The 19,456-nt window shown below is 52.2% G+C and overlaps 1 protein-coding gene across 1 annotated transcript in view; it reads left to right on the top strand.

The window, feature by feature from the left end:
• Dnmt3a (DNA methyltransferase 3 alpha) overlaps positions 1–17,910 on the top strand; it is a 91,452-nt gene extending 73,542 nt beyond the window's left edge. The window contains exons 8-24 of the mRNA XM_040731028.1: positions 240–455; positions 710–868; positions 1,354–1,461; positions 1,674–1,830; positions 2,098–2,247; positions 2,360–2,404; positions 3,496–3,575; positions 3,988–4,100; positions 4,260–4,454; positions 4,714–4,799; positions 5,862–6,007; positions 6,575–6,665; positions 6,852–7,000; positions 8,048–8,133; positions 8,961–9,030; positions 10,199–10,317; positions 11,057–17,910. Coding sequence (XP_040586962.1) covers positions 240–455; positions 710–868; positions 1,354–1,461; positions 1,674–1,830; positions 2,098–2,247; positions 2,360–2,404; positions 3,496–3,575; positions 3,988–4,100; positions 4,260–4,454; positions 4,714–4,799; positions 5,862–6,007; positions 6,575–6,665; positions 6,852–7,000; positions 8,048–8,133; positions 8,961–9,030; positions 10,199–10,317; positions 11,057–11,198 — 2,112 coding nt within the window. The 3' untranslated portion in view covers positions 11,199–17,910. The remainder of the gene's footprint in view (positions 1–239; positions 456–709; positions 869–1,353; positions 1,462–1,673; positions 1,831–2,097; positions 2,248–2,359; positions 2,405–3,495; positions 3,576–3,987; positions 4,101–4,259; positions 4,455–4,713; positions 4,800–5,861; positions 6,008–6,574; positions 6,666–6,851; positions 7,001–8,047; positions 8,134–8,960; positions 9,031–10,198; positions 10,318–11,056) is intronic.
• The last annotated feature ends 1,546 nt before the right edge of the window (positions 17,911–19,456 follow it).

Genomic DNA, 19,456 nt, shown 5'->3' with positions numbered 1-19,456 from the left:
TCAAAAAAAAAAAAAAAAAAAAAAAAAAGGCCAGAGGGTGGACGCATAGCAAAGAGGGCGTTTTCCTGGAGGCAGGGAGGAGAGTTGAGTGGCCTTCCAGCCTCAGCTGGTCCTTCCCTGGTGAGCTGCTTGGGCTGATGAAGGAAGACCTGCTCTCTCCAGACCTCTGATGGGTTGAAGAGTCTCCAAATATCAAATGGCCTGGCTCTTAAGGTGACTTCCTGTCCCCATGTCACCAGGCTGAGAAGAAAGCCAAGGTAATTGCAGTAATGAATGCTGTGGAAGAAAACCAGGCCTCTGGAGAGCCTCAGAAGGTAGAGGAGGCCAGCCCTCCTGCAGTGCAACAGCCCACTGACCCTGCATCCCCTACTGTGGCCACCACTCCTGAGCCCGTGGGGGCTGATGCTGGGGACAAGAACGCCACCAAAGCAGCTGACGATGAGCCTGAGTATGAGGTGAGCAGTTCCTTTTCCAGCAGCCTTGGCCAGCTCTCTCCTGGGGTCTCCCCCTGGCAGCCCCTCCCTCCCTCTTTCCTCCCGCAGCCGCCTGTCTGCTTGTAGAGCAGGGTACTGACTTAGCCTTGTCCCCCGTCTTCCCACAGGGCTTTCTCCTTCCCTCGTGCCCAGGACTGGGGTTGTGCTCTGGGAGGTTCAGGGTGACTGGGACTTGTAACTGCTGTTTAAATGACTTTTGCTCCTTGGGACTCCAGGATGGCCGGGGCTTTGGCATCGGAGAGCTGGTGTGGGGGAAACTTCGGGGCTTCTCCTGGTGGCCGGGCCGAATTGTGTCTTGGTGGATGACAGGCCGGAGCCGAGCAGCCGAAGGCACTCGCTGGGTCATGTGGTTTGGAGATGGCAAGTTCTCAGTGGTGAGTTGGGCTTGGTGATCACGAGGTAGGGGAGAGAATAACGGGGCCTGGTCCTGTGGCCTAGATTCTGCTGGGTGCTCTGCAGTAAGGGCATCATCAATATACTGTTTGCCCTCCTATTTGGGGTCAGTGGGAAGAAGCCTAGTGACCATTAAACTGAGCAGAAAGACTGCTGGCCTATCAGCTGCAGGAGCCCTTCAGATTTTCCCACTCTTGATCTAGGCTCTTCGTTACTATTTGTCATTTTTGTCAATGCCTCTGGTCCCGCAAGGGCCCAGTGACTCTTAGTGTTCCTCATGCTTAACAGTTACAAAGCACATGGCTTAACTGTGTAGAGAGCAACTGGGTATGGTAATCCTGCTGGAGCTGGAGGATTACAAGTTCTAGACCAGCCTGAGTTACATAGAGAGTGCCAGGCCCGTGCAGGCTGTGGAGTAAGACCGTGTCTTGTGGAAGGAGCAAACTGAAGGTGGCTTGGTCCCTAGGTGTGCGTCGAGAAGCTCATGCCACTGAGCTCCTTCTGCAGTGCGTTCCACCAGGCCACCTACAATAAGCAGCCCATGTACCGCAAAGCTATCTACGAAGTCCTCCAGGTGAGCGCGTCCCTGCAGCTCCAGGGAGTTCAGCCGGTGGGGTTGCCAGGGTCCCCGGAAGCTAGAGCCTGGTTGGCTAGGACTGGAGCCCTTGGACGGTGACTCTCACTCTGCCACCTGGCAGTTCTCCTACCCCCGGCCCAGCCATCTTTGCTGCCTTGAGTTGGGGATGGCCTGTCATCTGACCTGTCCCTACCTTTGTTCCCTTCTAGGTGGCCAGCAGCCGTGCCGGGAAGCTGTTTCCAGCTTGCCATGACAGTGACGAAAGTGACACTGGCAAGGCTGTGGAAGTGCAGAACAAGCAGATGATTGAATGGGCCCTTGGGGGTTTCCAGCCCTCTGGTCCCAAGGGCCTGGAGCCGCCAGAAGGTAAATGTGGTAGATGGGTCTGGACTGATAAAGCCACACTTGGGGAGTTCCAGCATCCCCACAGCAGGGCAAAGAGAAATGGCATTCCAGGCTTCTGTCACCCCAAGGGTGTGTTCCTCTGCGAGTCCAGGGTAGCCTGTCATCCATCGGCTCACCAGAACCCCAGAACTGGGATGTGGGAAGCAGCTGCGGCAGTGTGGTACCCCACTGTGGGTATCATGCTAGGATCAGCCCGTAATTGGTGTGGTCACCTGCTTCTTGGTGCAGAGGAGAAGAATCCGTACAAGGAAGTTTACACGGACATGTGGGTTGAGCCTGAGGCAGCTGCGTATGCCCCACCCCCACCAGCCAAAAAACCCAGAAAGAGCACAACAGAGAAGCCTAAGGTCAAGGAGATTATTGATGAACGCACAAGAGGTAGGAGCCGGGCCCGGGAGAGGGGACAGGGAGCCCTGAGGGGCAGGCATCACCTGGGTGTCCGTCCTGAGCCATCTGGACAGCCTCCTAATCTAGACTTCGCCCTCTGCAGAGCGGCTGGTGTACGAGGTCAGGCAGAAGTGCCGGAACATCGAGGGTGAGTGTCACCTGGGAGTTGGGTGGGCTTGGTCCTCACACGGCCATACTTGCTGAGGGGCATAGGTGACTGTCTGCATACCCCACCACCCCCATCCAGCTGATGCTCCTATGGATTCAGAAAAGGGTGGTCCTTGTGGCCTTGATTGAACTTGACTGAAGGTGACCTTGCCTTTTTCCTTTTTCGCCTTCTCAGAGTCGTATCCACCTCCCCCGGTCCAGTGGTAATGATCTCACTACAGGGTCCTGGGTCTAGAAACATTAGATCGGGTCAGGACGGGAAGAGGACTTCCCGAGGAGGCCCTCCAGAGCAACTTGGACCCACTCCCTGTTCTCATAAATGGGTTTCTGTCCCTATGTCACCCTCTTTCTGGGTGGTAGGTAGTGAGCTTGGTGAGATGAGTAAGCTTCTGAGGTTAGGGACCAGCCGCTGCCTTTAAGTAAAATAGTGTGGGGTGTTTGTGAATGTGTACACATGCATGTCTGTATGCAGGGCTGACATCGGGTGTCCTCCTCCTCCTCAATTAGGATCTCACTGAACCAGGAGCTCATAAATTTCTCCCAAGCTCGATGGCCAGTGAGCCCAAGATTCACTCACCCTCTCGACACTGGATCATGCATGCACTGCCATGCCTGGCTTGTTCCTTTTGAAATTTCCTATGTATATACAGTCATGTTTACCCCATCTTCCCCCATGACTCCCACTGGACGTACAGCAATGTGTTCCTTTCTTTGTCTACCCCCCCAACCCCATTGCTCAGTCCATTGGTGCAGTGTGCTTGACTTTCTTGTGGGTGCTGGGGATCTGAACGTGGACCCTCATGTTTCCTTGAACCATCTGTCTCCACAGAACTTGGGTGTTTCTTGGGACAGAATCTCCTGTTGCTAAGTCTTGCCTTGAACTCCACTTTGTAGTCCAGGCTGCTCTTTGATTTTTCTCAGCCTCGCAAGTGCTGCAGTTACGGCCATGAGCTACCAGTGTTGACTGCTGCTCTGGCAGCCACTTTGCTGGATGCTGTGTCAGTTGGCCTCCAGCCCCAGGTGGACAGGACCACCAGGGGATGGATGCTCATGGCGTCTGTTATCTTACAGACATCTGTATCTCGTGTGGAAGCCTCAATGTCACCCTGGAGCACCCACTCTTCATTGGTGGAATGTGCCAGAACTGTAAGGTAGGGACATCGCCTAAAGAGGTGACCTCTTCACTGTTACTAGGCATTGGGAACCAACGGCTGACTGACGTGATGCTCACTGTCGGGTACGCTCAGCCTCCAAAGGCGCAGGCTCATCCTGGTTTGCATCATGAGAGATCCTTGCATGCTATCGTCTGGGCCCGCGTGGGCAGGAGTGGGGCTCACAGCCGTGGGTGCAGGGCGGGCGGGTGGCAGAGAGGCAGGGTCAGGCAGGCTGACTGATAGGTGAGTTGCCATGCCCTTGGGAACCCCTGTAGAAGGAAGGCTACAGGATGCAACTCTTTGGGGCAGTTCCCTTCACCTTGCTATCGAGTTCAGGGCTGCCTACACTTGGCTCTGTCGCCCACCCCACCCCTGCACTGGTGCTTCTGACCCTGCTCCCTCTCCCCAGAACTGCTTCTTGGAGTGCGCATACCAGTATGACGATGACGGGTACCAGTCCTACTGCACCATCTGCTGTGGGGGGCGGGAAGTGCTCATGTGTGGCAACAACAACTGCTGCAGGTGAGCGTCCCGGCCCCACCCACAGAGCCCACCCTGGTCCTCACTGCCGCCCCTGTCCGTGTGCGGGGCCCGTGGCTCCTGCCCTAGCCGGCACCCCTGCCTACCGCCACACTTCAGAGCGGGTCCTCACTGCCGCCCTCTCACTGGGCTCTCTTCCAGGTGCTTTTGTGTTGAGTGTGTGGATCTCTTGGTGGGACCAGGAGCTGCCCAAGCGGCCATCAAGGAGGACCCCTGGAACTGCTACATGTGTGGCCACAAGGGCACCTATGGGCTGCTGCGGAGACGGGAAGACTGGCCTTCCAGGCTCCAGATGTTCTTTGCCAATAACCATGACCAGGAATTTGTGAGTGCCGGGTCCTGCCTGTGGTCCCCCCCGTCCGTGTCGTGTCCTGTTCCCGTCCCGTCCCCCCCCCCCCGGCTTTCTGAGACCGGTCCTCCATGGGAGCACTTCAGTGGGCTGAGGGGCCTGGGCGGTCGGCAGAGGGGACTGAGATGGCTGTGAAGCTGTGCAGATCTGAAAGGCCTATACTGTCGTTCTCAGCCGGGGGGCCAGCACGGGATGGGGCCTTGGCAGCCCCAGGCGTGGACCTGACCAGTGTTGTTCACTGCTTAGGACCCCCCCAAAGGTTTACCCACCTGTTCCAGCTGAGAAGAGGAAACCCATCCGGGTGCTGTCTCTCTTTGATGGGATCGCCACAGGTCAGTGGCGTGGGTTCTGAGGGGCTGGCCTGCTTTTCTTTGGAGAGTGTGGTAGTACGTTTGTATAGCTGATAAAACTAAATGGCCTAAGACCTAAGCCCCACAGTACACACATCATTCCAGTGCTTGGACAGAAGCACGAAGATCAGGGTTTCATTCATCCTAGGCTACATAGCTAGCTCAAGGCCTTCCTGGGTTATATCTCACAAATTAAACAATAGTAGGATGATGACTGCTTGTTAGAACTGGGCCTGTGGTGCACACCTTTAATCCCAGCATTCAGAAGGCAGAGGCAAGTGAGTGTCTTGCGTTTGAGGCCAACTTGGTCTAGATAGCAAGTTCTAGCCAGTCGAGGCTATGCAGTGAGGCCCTGTCTAAAAACCTTAATCAATCATGTTATGCCCAAGATTGTAGAGGCTCCTTGGGGAGAGCTATTGGGAACAGAAGTGGTGCCATTGTCCCTCATTTTCTGTGTCCCCCTCCCTGGGTGCTCTACTGTGTTCCTACATCAGTAAGAAGACACTGTAGCTAGTTACGAGAAAGATCAATGAAGGGACCCTGACTTTTGCAATCCAAGATCGGGAAAATAGACCGAGGTTGAGGAGTACGAAGTGCTTGGCACCTGACCACAGAGGTGGTTCTAGGGGCCTGCTGGGGAGCTGGGCCAGTGGTGAGCCCTTAAAGTAGGTGCTGGTCCACTGTGTCATGTGACAGCATAGAATTCCAACAGGAAGTAACAAGTCAGAACTGTGGGCCTAGAAACTGCATGAGAGGGCCACAAAGTGGCTGTTCTCTCTGGACATGAAGCTAACTCTGGTTTGGTTAGTCTCTGCTGGTTTTGGCCACTTCCGCATAGGCAGAACTGAATCACAGCCATATTGCTTGTCTGTTGTTCCACTTTGTTTGGGAAAAGATACCAGGGAGCTTCATGTGGGCAGGGTGAGACTCAGGCCTACAGGTGATGTCCCGTGTGCAGTTGACAACGTAAGTCTTAAGACCAGGTATCAAGCTGAAGGCTGAGGGCCCTGGGTGACAGTGCTTGCGCTCTGCTGGCTGGCACAGGGCTCCTGGTGCTGAAGGACCTGGGCATCCAAGTGGACCGCTACATCGCCTCAGAGGTGTGTGAGGACTCCATCACGGTGGGCATGGTGCGGCACCAGGGAAAGATCATGTACGTCGGGGACGTCCGCAGCGTCACACAGAAGCATGTATGTCCGTCCGTTCGCCGGGGTGTCTGTTTTACCCGTGCCTCAGCTGGGGTGCCGCCATTCTGTCCATGTTTCCTCTCTCTCTCTCTCCTCCGACCTTTCTTCCTTGTTTTCCATTTTACTTTTGTGGCTCGTGAGGGTGGCAAACAGACAGGAAATGGGAATCTGGGAGCCAAAGGTAGAATGACGGAACTCTTGTCCAGAGGGCTGCAGCCCTGGTTCAGTCCCCAGCCTGTGTAAAATGGAGTGCCTGCTGTTTGGGGCTCCAGCTGTTCCCTGGTGGTCTTAGGGTTCCTTGTAACTGCCATCTAGGTGTTTCAGGGGGCTGAGAGTCTTCCTCTTAGAGCCTGGTGCCCTTGTATAGATTTATCTCTGCAACCCCAGGGGCCATTCCTATGACATCAGCAATTCCTCCCCACCCTGGGGAGGGCTGTTTGTTCCTTTGTTTTGTTTTGTTGCACGGCACCTGGGCTCCTTGCTGGGTCTCTTCAAGAAGACAAGCCCCAGTGACGGTTAGGCTCAGAACTTTGTGACAGCAGGCCCATCACATTACCTTTGTCCTCCCAGATCCAGGAGTGGGGCCCATTCGATTTGGTGATTGGGGGCAGTCCCTGCAATGACCTCTCCATCGTCAACCCTGCCCGAAAGGGACTTTACGGTAGGTGCCTGCCTCGCTCCTGCTTTCTGAGCTGGTACTTCACTTAGGTCCTAGGTGTCCTCTGGACATTTCTGCCTTGGCAGCTCCTCCAGCGACCCCTTTCCCTGGCCCTCCCCGTGCCCAGGCCTCACTGCTGTCTGATGCAAACAGCCCCAGCTGATAGCTTTCTCTTCTTCCAACCTCTAGAGGGCACTGGCCGGCTCTTCTTTGAGTTCTACCGCCTCCTGCATGATGCGCGACCCAAGGAGGGAGATGACCGCCCCTTCTTCTGGCTCTTTGAGAATGTGGTGGCCATGGGCGTTAGTGACAAGAGGGACATCTCACGATTTCTTGAGGTATAGCCAGCAACCTTAGTTTGGCCAGCTCACTAATGGCTTCTACCGTGGATTTCTGCTTCATTCCTGTCCTGTCTGCATTGCCGAGCCTGGGGGATTGGAGCTGGGGACCGGTGGCTTCTGTTTGCAAGGGGCAGCTTGAGGAAGACTCCCATGGAGAGAGGAAGCCCACCTAGAGAGAAGAGAAAGAGTGCTCTTACTTCAAGAGGCGGCATGGTAGTAGGTCTCAGGTCAGAAGAGTAGGCTGTGTTCAGACTTCAGTTCTATAGAGAACGCAGGTTTAGTTTTCTCTGACCAGAATGACCTGTGCACTCTCGCTGGCATCCTCGTGGGTGCTTTATGACACCCGAGATGAAATCAAAGCTTATCTCTGCTTTCCTTTGCTGTGATGTGAGCCCCACTCTAGCACTGAGCCAAGTACAAGCTGTATACAGGGAGTTGCTGCTGCTTAAGGCATTCTTGGGGCGGCTGTCAGCCTATGGTCTGCTTTTTTTATATAAAATTTATTTATTATGTATACGGTGTTTTGTCTGCATGTATGCCTACAGGCCAGAAAAGGGCACCAGATCTCATTACAGATGGTTGTGAGCCACCATGTGGTTGCTGGGAATTGAACTCAGGACCCCAGGAAGAGCAGTCAGTGCTCTTAACCTCTGAGCCATCTCTCCAGTCCCAAGCCGATGGTCTGATATCTCCAGCTCAGTGGCACCTTGAATATAGTGGGTACACAGGCATAGCAGAGCTTGCTCTCCTGAGCCTCTGAGTGGTCTGATGTAGCCACTAGCCTTGTGACTGTTCTAACAAGAATCAGACACCATGATGCACAGTGGCTCCTGGAACAATGGTTCCTGTCGGCACAGAAAGTTCAGTTGAGTTATGCCAGTCTATCTAGGGTTACTTCCGGCTTTTTGTTGGGCCTTCAGGTTAGCCCAGTATGGCTTCCTAAGTGCCCCGGGGGCAGTAAGGCTCTTGGCCAGCGCAGTTGCCCAGCAGTATTTAATTAGCGTTCCTCCTTTGCTCATCTTGATACTGTCTCTTGTTTTACAGTCCAACCCTGTGATGATTGATGCCAAAGAAGTGTCTGCTGCACACAGGGCCCGTTACTTCTGGGGTAACCTTCCTGGCATGAACAGGTTGGTGAGCACTCCTGGCATGGGGATATGGGCGGAGTGGCTGCCAGCAGGATTGCCAAGGAGAGGGCACTGGGGCAGGCTAGCCTGCCTTAACTGGATAGCTGGTGTGTGTGTGTGTGCGCGCGCGCGCGCGCGCGTGTGTGCGTGTGCACGTGTGTGTGTGTGTGTGTGTGTGTGTGTGTATGTTTTAAATATTTTCTTGAGAAAGTGGATATCGCAGATTAAACCCAATCTTTTTGTACACAGTACACAAGTGCTTTAACACTGAGCTACAACCCCAGCCCTGGCGTCTGGGACAGGGGCTCACTATGTAGTCTAGTCAGGCATCAAACTCAGGAACATTTTAGAGAAAACTTTTGTCACATAGCTCGATCTGGCCTTGAATTTCCAACTCTGGTATCTCCATCTCCCTGATGCTGGGCTCTCCTGGAGAAACTGAGTTGTAAAGTGTCTCTTTTAAGGTTTATATTCCAATCATCTCCAGCCACTGTAATACCCACCCATGAAATAAATGACCACAAATCAAGATAGAGGTTGCTTTGTGGCAGGACACTCAAAGCTCGGTATAATGGATTATTTAAATGTATTTTTTCCCCTACGTAGGCATTAGCTGCCTGGTGTGTTTTTGAAACTCCTTTTAAATTTGCCTGTAAGGATTAAGGCTTGCTTGTGTGCTTGTGGGTAGCCATGTCTACAGAGGGTTACACTGTGTGTCTCTGTTTGGGGTAGAGGGTTTTAGACCTCCTCTGGAGCCTGTGCCCGCTGGGGCTTGGTACCCGGACAGGGCTTTCCTTGCTCTCTGCTCCACGGTGCCCCTTGCTTCCTAGGCCATTGGCATCCACTGTGAATGATAAGCTGGAGCTGCAAGAATGTCTGGAACATGGCAGAATAGCCAAGGTCAGCCTCAGCACCAGGACTCGGGGTGGGGTGGGGGTGTCTGGCAGGGTAAGGTGGTGCATGGCAGAGCTCTTGGGGTGGGGGGGGGGGGTCGATGGCAGGGTAAGGTGGTGCATGGCAGAGCTCTTGGGGTGGGGTGGGATCAATAGCCTCTTGACCCTCCTGCCACTGCAGGGTCTTTAACAGGGCTCTGGGAAGTGCATATATATATATATATATATATATATATATATATATATATATATATATATATATGGACATTTTCCCTGCATGTTCTCTGCACCACATGTATGCTTACAGAGGCCAGAAAAAGAATGTGAAGTCTCCTGGGACCTGAGTTAAAAACAGTTGTGAGCCTCCATGTAGGTGCTGGGAATTGGACCTAGGTCCTCTGGCAGTGTAGCCCGTGCTCTTAATCTCCGAGCCTTGTAACTTTTTAAGTCGGGTGTCCTGTGAGGTTTGCCCGGGTCTACCCCCTTCTGACTCAGGTGCAACTTTTCTATTGCCCCCCTCTTTTGTCGAATGCTAACTGAAGTCTGCTTTTTCTTCAGACTTCCTTTCTGTCTCTAACGCCTCCCTCCTCGACACATGGTTGCTTGTCCGCCATGTGTCTGATCCACGAGCTTGCATTTTCCCTTCTCTCCTCAATTTCCCCTCCAGGCACCTGCTAAAATTTACAGCTTGCCTTTTCTGGAGTTTGTCTTTTAAGCTCTAGTAAAATTGTTCTTCGCTTAAAAGGGAAAGAACGATTTCTGTCTTGTTGGTGTTTTGCTGGGACCTAAAAGCCTGCAGCACCTCTTGTAATGCCATTTCTCCCTGGAGAAGTCTCCCTGCCTGCTCAGATGGTAGCTCTGCCCATATAGTCTAGCATTCTGGACTGCAGATCCCAACAGTGTGCCTTCGGGCTGCTGAGTCATTGACGGCCTTCTGCCTGCAAGTTGCTCACCCCTGAGAGAGCCAGTGCTTTGGAGTCTTGAGAATCGAGGTAGCCACAGCTGCTGCTTCTCTAGCCCGATTAACCCAATTAGACCAGGAATGCCCTTGTGAATTCCGAGTGGGAAGGGAAACCGGGACCAGGAGGGAGGCTTATACTCAGTGACCTGGATGGACTGAACCAGACAGCCAGTCACCAGCAAGTGACGCCTGTTCATTCCTCTTCACCTTCCAGTTCAGCAAAGTGAGGACCATCACCACCAGGTCAAACTCCATAAAGCAGGGCAAAGACCAGCATTTCCCTGTCTTCATGAACGAGAAGGAGGACATCCTCTGGTGCACTGAAATGGAAAGGTAGCCGTGTTGGGGTGCTTGTGTCTGTCTGGCCAGGGCTGGGTTTGAAGTAAGGCTCTGCCTTGGTTGACACATTCTCATTTCCCCCAATTCCTTGTAAGTAAATTTTAACATACATTTCCCAGGATGCCAGGCTCTTGAGGACCTACACAGTCCATGACTGGTCCCTATTTGGAGGGGTCTTGGAATCACCCAAAGAGCCCACTGGAACCCAGCAACACAGTCCTTGACCTTCTGGACTTGCATTGTGGGTATTTTGTATGTTTTGAAAGCCAGTGTAGATGGATGCCTGTGGACCACACCAGATGAGTCACTGCTGGGTTGGGCTCGTCCTTGGGTCTGAGTTGGATCTCACGCAACAAAAAGGCCATTCACACAGACACCCTGAGAAACAGGGATACCTGGAGCTCTCCAAGTCAGAGTCCCACTCTGTGGCCCTCTCTTCGCAGAAGGGCACTTAGGGATGAATCTGAGTGTTTTCAGACTCAGGCTGTGCACAGCTCTCTACACTCATTTACAGGGGGGTCTGTAGGGCATGCCCAAGAGGCCTTTCAGAGATATACAGACTTTTTGTTCCTGGTAAATGTAAACTTCACAGATTACCTGTCTTGAACTCCACAGAGTGCCTGGCACGTGGCTGAACTGGCCATAACGGAAAGGGCAGGGTTGCAGAGTGAGCTAACTCGCCTTCCGCCCTGGCACCCACACTCACTCAGCGCTCTCTGCCTTTCTCCCACAGGGTGTTTGGCTTCCCTGTCCACTACACAGACGTCTCCAACATGAGCCGCTTGGCGAGGCAGAGACTGCTGGGCCGGTCGTGGAGCGTGCCCGTCATCCGCCACCTCTTCGCTCCGCTGAAGGAATATTTTGCTTGTGTGTAAGGGACATGGGGGCAAACTGAAGTAGTGATGATAACAAAGTTAAACAAACAAACAAAAAACAAAACACAAAACACCAAGAACGAGAGGATGGAGAGAAGTATCAGCACCCAGAAGAGAAAAGGAATTTAAAACAAACCACAGAGGAGGAAATGCCGGAGGGCGTGGCCTTGCAAAAGGGTTGGACATCATCTCCTGAGTTTTCAATGTTAATCTTCAGTCCTATTTAAAAAGCAAAATAGGCCCCTCCCCTTCTTCCCCTCCTTCTCCTAGGAGGTGAACCTTTTGTTTCTACTCTTTTCAGAGGGGTTTTCTGTTTGTTTGGGTTTTTGTTTCTTGCTGTGACTGACAAACAAGAGGGTTATAGCAGCAAAATCAGTAACAACGGAAAGTAGTAATGAATGCCTTGGACAGGAAAGGGAGAGAGGGAAAAGTCTATAAAAATTTATATATTGTTTTTTTTTTTTTGGTTTTTTTGTTGTTGTTGTTGTTTTTATTCTATATATCTCTTTGGTTGTCTCTAGCCTGATCAGATAGGAGCACAAACAGGAACAGAGTAGAGACCCTCGGGAGGTAGAGCCCCTCCCAGCCCTGAGCAGTCTCAACAGCACCATTCCTGGTCATGCATACAGAACCCAACTAGCAGCAGGGCGCTGAGAACACCACACCAGACCGACCTTTTCTACAGTATTTCAGGTGCCTACCATACAGGAAACCTTGAAGAAAACCAGTTTCTAGAAGCCGCTGTTACCTCTTGTTTACAGTTTATATATATATGATAGCTATGAGATATATATATAAAGGTACTGTTAACTACTGTACAACCCGACTTCATAATGGTGCTTCCAACAGCGAGATGAGTAAAAACATCAGCTTCCGCCTGGCCTTCTGTGCAAAGGGTTTCCGCCAGGCTGGGGGAGGGAGGCAGCTTGAGGGCTCGCCATCTGAGGGAGAGGGGCCAGTTTCCCTCTTGGTTTTTAACAAACCCAGGGAGGAACCGTATCCCCCCCTGCCCCATGCCCAGCTTCTCCCTGCCCAAAAGAGGGTCAAGCTGAGGTGGTCGGACCTGGGGAAGCTGAGTGTGGACTTTATCCAGACTCGTGCAATAATTACCTTTGAAGAAATCTAAAATGACTGCCTTGGTGAGATGGCATGAGAAAACTTTCCCCCCGATTTTGAATTTGTCAGCCACATTGAAGGCTCCTCGTGGGATCAGAAAGAATCCAGAGTGAGGGAAAGTCATCTGCCATTAACCCCACCTGGAGCAAATAAAAAAACATACAAAACGTACTGGTGCTTTCTGTCTAAGTTGCCTTTTGTGTGTTCTTTTATGAGGCCCCCCCCCCCACCATCCCTTCTGCACAAGGCAGCTCTGGTCCTGGAATGTGATGTTTTTGGTCATCTCTAAAGACTGCAGTTTCATACTTGGAAGGCTGATGACACCTTTATTATAATTATTCTTACGGTTCTGGTTATAATTGTTTGTTTTGAGATTTTCTTTGAGAAAACAAGAACCCAACACCCTTCCCTTTAGGTTTCAAACCAAGGTGCAGGGGGGTGGGGGTGGCCGGTGCTTTTAAGGGTCAGTGGCTCTGGTGCCCTGGCTCCCACCCCTCGGGCCAGGTGGGCCACTGGGCAGTACAGCAACAAGCTAGGCCGCCAGGGAGTTCTGAGGCCCACCCTCCGGGCCGGTCACTCTTATCTCTTCTTCCCTTCCTCGTGAGTCCGGTGTGTCAGGGCCGGAGGGAGGCCGGGGGCAGCCTCTCTCCACGTGTGTGTGGTTGGAATGGCGTGTGTTTCTTTTCTAGTGTTTGGTCTGATGGCTGCGCTCTCACCGTGAGTCGGTGTCACCTGGGGCCCGTGTGCTCCCACTTTGTTCCACCCCCTACCCAGGACAGGCGGCCTGGTGTTGGCATTGGGAAGGGAAGGTGGTGTTGGCCCCAGGGTGAGGGCCCAATGGGCAGAGCTTGCCTGGATGGATGGCGTGTAGATATGTGGCATATAGAGATATATATTTTATAGTGGGAGGGGGGACGGCACCTCCTGGGACCAGCAGGGGCTGGGAGGTGTGCTGTCAAGCACATGGTCCCAAGACCGCATCCCTAGAAAGACGGGGCCTATGATAGGCCCTGTATAAATACATAGATAGGGTCATATATAAGAAGTATACACAGTGGGGGTTGGAGGGAGTGGGCTCTGTGTTGAGCCTGGGTCCCTCCCACAGACAGCCCCACGCCAGTCAGTCTAACACACGCAGAGGAACCTAATTCTGTCTGGGTGCACACCAGGGAGCTCCCGGCACACTTCTCCCTAGGATCAGGATGCTGGAGTTACCCTGATGACAGGTAGACTCGATCCCGAAGTTGCTAGGTGCTGAAGTCAGGAAGAGGAGGTTTGACTCCAGCAGGTGCTTCCTCTGGCAGGCCTGTGTTCTATCCCTTTTGCCCCTGGTGATGTCAAAGATTCTTCTGTAAGCAGCCTGTGGTTACTCACCTACAACTCTAGGCACCAGTCAAGTCAGCCTTCAACCCCCCTACCTATTCTCCCCAACCAAAATCAAATGGAAATCTGTCTTGGCCACTGGGCTTCCATCGGGAAAAGAAAAAAAATTAAATTAAAATGGGACCAGGAACCTCACCTTTGGAGTAAAGCAAATTAGTAATTAGTGATAAAACCAAACCAAGGCTTTGGCTCCCTTGCTCGCTGCTCAGGAGAAAGCCCAGCCGGGGGTGGCTCCTTAACCTCTCGGGCTGTGTAGTCCTGCCCATCTCTGCTCATTTTCTCTGGATAGACTTTTGAGATCCCAGCTAGTTCTCCCTGCTGTGGCTGTGGGGTTGGAGCATCTCTGAGACGGGGATGCTTGCCCCCTTGGAGTCCCTGTGTTAAATGTGATGTCCTCCTTTGCTCCAGCAGGGCTCCATTCTGACCTGGAGTCCACCAGCACCGTGCAGGAGGACTGGGGGGGAGGAGGGCTGCCTTAGGCAGTCCAGGGTGCTCCCTCCCCCTCTAGCCAACGCCAAGGTCTTCCCAGCTCTTACTGTCAGGACTGTCTTCAACTCCTGCCCACTGCTTATGTGAAGAAGCTAGCCCTTCCCAGTAGCCTAGCGCCCCCTCAGCTGGGCCTGGTGCTCCCCAGTCCCTGTGCTTAGTGTGAGGGCTCAACAGGAAGGATGTGGCATTCCCAAAGAACCAAGTAGAGGCTTCCAGGTTGACCAGTACTGACCTGGCAGGTTCCCTAGAAGGGATTCCTTATGGGGCATCTGGTGATTTTCACCAGCTTTCCTTTCAGCCCGGTGTGTGGGCTTGCTCCTACTCTAGGATATAGGCAGCAGTCAAGTCAGCCCTTGACCCCTCCCAGGTCTCTTTCTTGGGGGTCTTTGGAAATATGCCAGCTTGGCAAAACTGTGATTCCCTTCCTCCACCTCTATCCTAAGTGGGGTTTCTGGAGTTACCTCCAAAGGAGAGCTGCTAGGATGCTGTGGTAGTTGAGGTGGGGTTGTGGGAAGTTTGTGTAGTGCACCTAGGAGAGCGCTGTAGATGGAGCCGAGGCTCGAGTCGGGTCCTGGGAGGATCCCCAGAGGGGTTCCTCGTGGGGTTTCCTTTCCAAAGAAAAGGGTTGTTTTCCCTGGAAACTAAGGTGCTAGGGACTGAGTGACAGCCTCCCTTCTGCAGGTGCCATGTGAAGCCTTGTGCCAAAGATCTGTGGCCCTTGCCCAGGAGAGGTAGCCGGTGCTAGCGCCAGGGTCATGGAACCAAGGCCTCCTGCGGAGGTACACATGCCAGCGGGGTCCCAAGCTGGTGCTAATTCCTCCCCGTAGGACCCAGTAAGCCTGGGAGCCTGCAGTAGGCTATTTCTCTGCTGTGAGATGCCCTGTTAGAAGAGCCTCCTAGACCTCTTTGGCAGCAGGACTGCGTGTGGTGGCAGGTAGAGAGATGGCAAGCAGAGATCCCTGTGGCTTTTAGCAAGTGACGAGTGTGAGTTCGGGTAGCAAGGCAGGCGTACCAGCATGTCTGCTCCGGGGATGCTCTGTTCTGGTCGCCGCGTGCTGTGTCCAGGGTAAAGCATCTGGTTTAGGAGTTGGGAGTCAAGCTGAACCACTTTGAAAGAATGCAAACAGGAAAACTGCAGATCGTTTCTGTGTTTCTTAGTACGCAGTGTGTCCAGAGAGTAGAAGTGAATCCCCAGCCCTGTTCAGATGGCTGCAGAGTTTTTTATGGCACTACAGGGTCTTCAGGAACTGTCACTGGGTGAGGGCCACGTGACCAGCCCAGCTGAGTTTCCCAGCAGGCCCGCGTTTAGGTCTGAGTCTGGCTGGCAGGACTCGAAATGCTTGTGGCACCGAGTTGTCCCCCTTGGCAAGGAACAGCGGAAGCCTCTCGCCCGCCCCACTGTGATTGCAAAGGTATTGCTGCTGAGTGATGAGGTTGAGTTAGGATGACTCTTTTGACCCTTTCCCATCCAGTCAGTGTCCACACAGAGGAACGGCCGTGCCCGGTTGGGGGCCCCCAAGGAAAGGGCTGCTGAGGGTCATTGTGAGCTCGTGCATGTTTGTGGTAAGAAAGCTGAGATCGTTGGGGAGTAAGTGTCTTGTATGAAGGCTTCCAAGACCCAGCTAAGGTGGGGGGGGGGCTTCGCTTGGAGACAAGTCTGTAGCCCCAGGCACTGGAGTTTTGTCATTGAGACTAAGAAGCGGGCCCAGAGGGAGAAAATGGAAGACCCTTAGCTGCTGGCGACTTGGCAGCTTCTCTTGGGGGCCCCAGAAACTCCAGCTCCCCCATTGGAATGAGCTCTGTTTGTGGGCCCATGGCATGGTCCTCCTAAACCCCGCCTGGCACCTGAGGACATGAGCAGCTGCTAAAGTCTCACCTAGTCCCATTTTACAGACTAATTTGATTGCCCAGCCCTAGAATTCTCTAGAAACAACAACAAAAGCTGAAATTCCTTAGAATATGCAGAGGGGAGGAGGTGACTCAACAAGGTGCTAAACACATTTTATTAAAATATATATTGTTAAATTAAGTCTGCTGTCTGGACAATGATGTTGTTTTGTTTTCTTGTAGTGGAGTTTAAAAGAGACTATTATTTTACTCTGATATATTATTATTAAAAAGGCATTTTAACTTTGTACTTGAAAACTAAGTGAGCGATTTCACGTGTTTTAGCTGAGGCATCGAAGTAGCGGGTGCTTTCTCGTGGGAAGTCATGTATTCATACTGCAAAGTAAACTCCGTAGCTGATTTGGTAATAACGTTTACTGTTACAGGCGATCTCGCTTTGACCCCGGTGGCTTTTACTCCACATTCCACGCAGCTAAATGCAGGACCTTCCAGAATCTTCCTCCCTTGACCCTCTTTTTGGTTCCTCTTCCTCTCTCTTTTCCTATTTTTTTAATTGTCGTTTGTTTGTTTTTTTCCTGGTCCCAGCATCCTTCTACCACTGTATTTTTGTTAGGGTTGCTTCTCTATTTATTGACAATAATAATGTACATTTCACAGTCTGGTTCTGGGGCAGCCAGGAAGGGCGTGGGGGCTGCACGCAGCCTTCCGCACCGCCGGGCGTCCCGTTGTATCTCTGTGTACGTGATGCTTGTGACATAGCTGTTGATGAAGTAATTAAAGAGGTCAATACGTACAGCAGATGTAGAGAGTCTGCCAGTTCCGCTTTCATCACTTTTTTTTGTGCCCAGAAGAATATAATAAAGCTCCTTTCTGATGTACTTGTGCTGGAGAACACTTGAATAAATGGACTGTTTTTGTGCAAAAAGAAAAAATGGAAAAAAAAAGCACCGTCAAACTGTCCTTTTGTCCTGCGTCTCCTTTCCCCTGATGTGACAGCTCACAGACCCCCAGAGAGTTGAAGCGCCCATGTGGGTGCAGATAATGCAGGGGGGGTATAGCTCTTAAATATCGCCCGTGTGGGTGGTAACTCGGGGCTGGGACCCAAGGACAGAGGGCGTTTGGCTCAAGTTCAAAGATGAGTTAGGCTGAGATGAGGGTGTGTAGAAAGGCAGCTTGACTTGTGGAAACAACAGGTGTCTTGAGAGCAGAGCAGGAAACAGGCAGACCAGCATCCTGGTCAGGTGGCGGTAGGACCCCGTGGTGATTCACCTACTCCAGGGTCCAAAGGGAAGATGCCTGGGAGGTAGACAGCTGGACCTGGGGCTTGGAGAACCCTGGAAGAACTTGGGTTTTAAAGAGATATTTGCGAACACTTGACAGATGACCCAAGGGCAGGGGCAAATGGTAAACAGGGCAATTGCTGGGCTGCTTACAGGCTGCCTGACAGGGCCTTATGGCCCATGGTGTCCCTGACCTACCTACCAAGAGGGGCACTCTGAATGCGAGTCCTACATATCTCCAGGAATACCCCGCAGGCAGGCCTGACCCAGGCATCAACTCCTAAGGGTTGTTGGGACCGTTCCTTCATAAGGCGTTCGGGAAATTAGAATGGCACTTGAGCAAATGGGAAAAGCCCTGCTGACCAGGTTTTCTTATGGGCACTTTTTCTTGCTTGTTTTGTTTTTTTTTTTTTCTTTGACAAGGTTGTAAATGTATATTTGGCTTTTACTCTACTTTTTTCTTGATGTTTTTCAATGTTGATGTGGAATCTTACTTTCAAATGGCTGCATGGCATTTTCTTGTTGAATGTTTGTTTATATATATTTTATTTTCGCTATAAATAGAGCTTCAATAAACATCTTTATGTTTTGGCTTCCCCCTTTTTGTAATTTTTTTCCGCCTTGAAATAGAATCCTAGAAATGAGACCAATTGGAGAAAGTTACCATGGACATTTCGGTTGATGCCTAATTCCTCCGAAGAGGTCAGAGACAGACTGCGGGTTTCAGCTCTGTGTTTCTGTCTCGCAAGAACCAACTGGGCCCTTAGTGAGCAGTTCACGATCCTGTTCCAGCCCGTTCTCTACAGCATCCCAGGATCCCAGGGCTGAGCAACCTAGAAAGACGATAGTTTAGCTCAGTGCTCTGGTGGCTGCATCCAGGACCAGGGACCTCGTGCTGTTAGGACAGACACAGGCAGAAGAGAGAGTTCACACTTCCTTCATAAGGAAGCCACTCCTCAGAGGCTGTCCAGTGTGCTGCCACAATGCTATACCGAGAAGACAAACTGCACAGAACCTGTGGCACACATTAATCCCAGTGGGGGAAGAGTGTGTGTGTGTTTGCACATGTGAACACATTGCATGACTGGAAGTCAGCACTACCTTGGGTGTGATAAACAAAAGCAGCTTGACCTGCCTCTACCTACACCCCTCAGTGTGCCCTCTCCTAGTGCTGGGATTACAGGTGTACAGCCACGCCTGGTTTTTTACACGGGTCCTTGGGATTGAATTCAGGTCCTTACACTTACACAGCAAACAGGCTTCCCACTGAGACATCTCCCCAGCCCAAGACTACTATTACTGTTGAGAAACTGGACACTAAGGAGAAGCAGAGTGGGGTTAGCAATCCAGGCAGGGACAAGACCGCCAAACTGGCTCCAAGGCTCAGGAAGGGGAAGACAAGGAGGTGGGGGGGAGACAAGTGCAGACACCCTTGGTTCTGAAAGCCATTCACCACCCAAGCCAGGGTCGGGAGAGCTTACTCAAGGCAAGGAACTGCCTGCCATTTGCTTAGTAAAATGTCTATTGATAGGATCTCTGTGAGTTCGAGGCCAGCCTGCTCTACAGAGTGAGTTCCAGGACAGCCAGTGCTACACAGAGAAACCCTGTCTCGACACAAAGTCTATTAGTGGTGCTCCTGGTGTCACTTGATAATATAGGGTTTGGAGGAACAGGGACGGAGGGGCAGAGCCAGGGCTGACAGAATCAAGCAAAATGTTTGTGAAACAAGCTGCAGAGTAGAGTGGTACCCTCATTCCTGAATGGTGTGTGGTGCATACACTCTGCTATCTAGGCTGAACTTAAGGTTCTGCTAGGCTGACTGATGGGCCTCAGAACAGAGGAGGCGGGACAAGGGGCTGCCATAGCTGACCAGGAGGGGGGCTCAGTGCACAGGGCAGAGCTGGGGTGGGCTCTGCTGTAATCTCGGCATGGCTGTGTTGGATGGGGGCCTCCAGGGATGTAAGGAAACGACACCGCAGATGGGAGCACAAGTCACCAGGCATCACCACCTGCAAGGATCCATTTGCCTTGGCCTCAGGGCATATTGAAAGGATAAACCCTTCCCCTCCGTGGCCCTGCCCCCTCTCTTGACTGGGACAACTGGATTGGGAAGAAAGTCAACGTGATGGAGGCATTTGTAGG

This window comes from Mesocricetus auratus, unplaced genomic scaffold (assembly GCF_017639785.1).
Source record: "Mesocricetus auratus isolate SY011 unplaced genomic scaffold, BCM_Maur_2.0 Super-Scaffold_100024, whole genome shotgun sequence".
Lineage (NCBI taxonomy): Eukaryota > Metazoa > Chordata > Mammalia > Rodentia > Cricetidae > Mesocricetus > Mesocricetus auratus.
The sequence above is the reverse complement of the archived record's forward strand: the minus strand, read 5'-3'. Positions and strand labels throughout refer to the sequence as shown.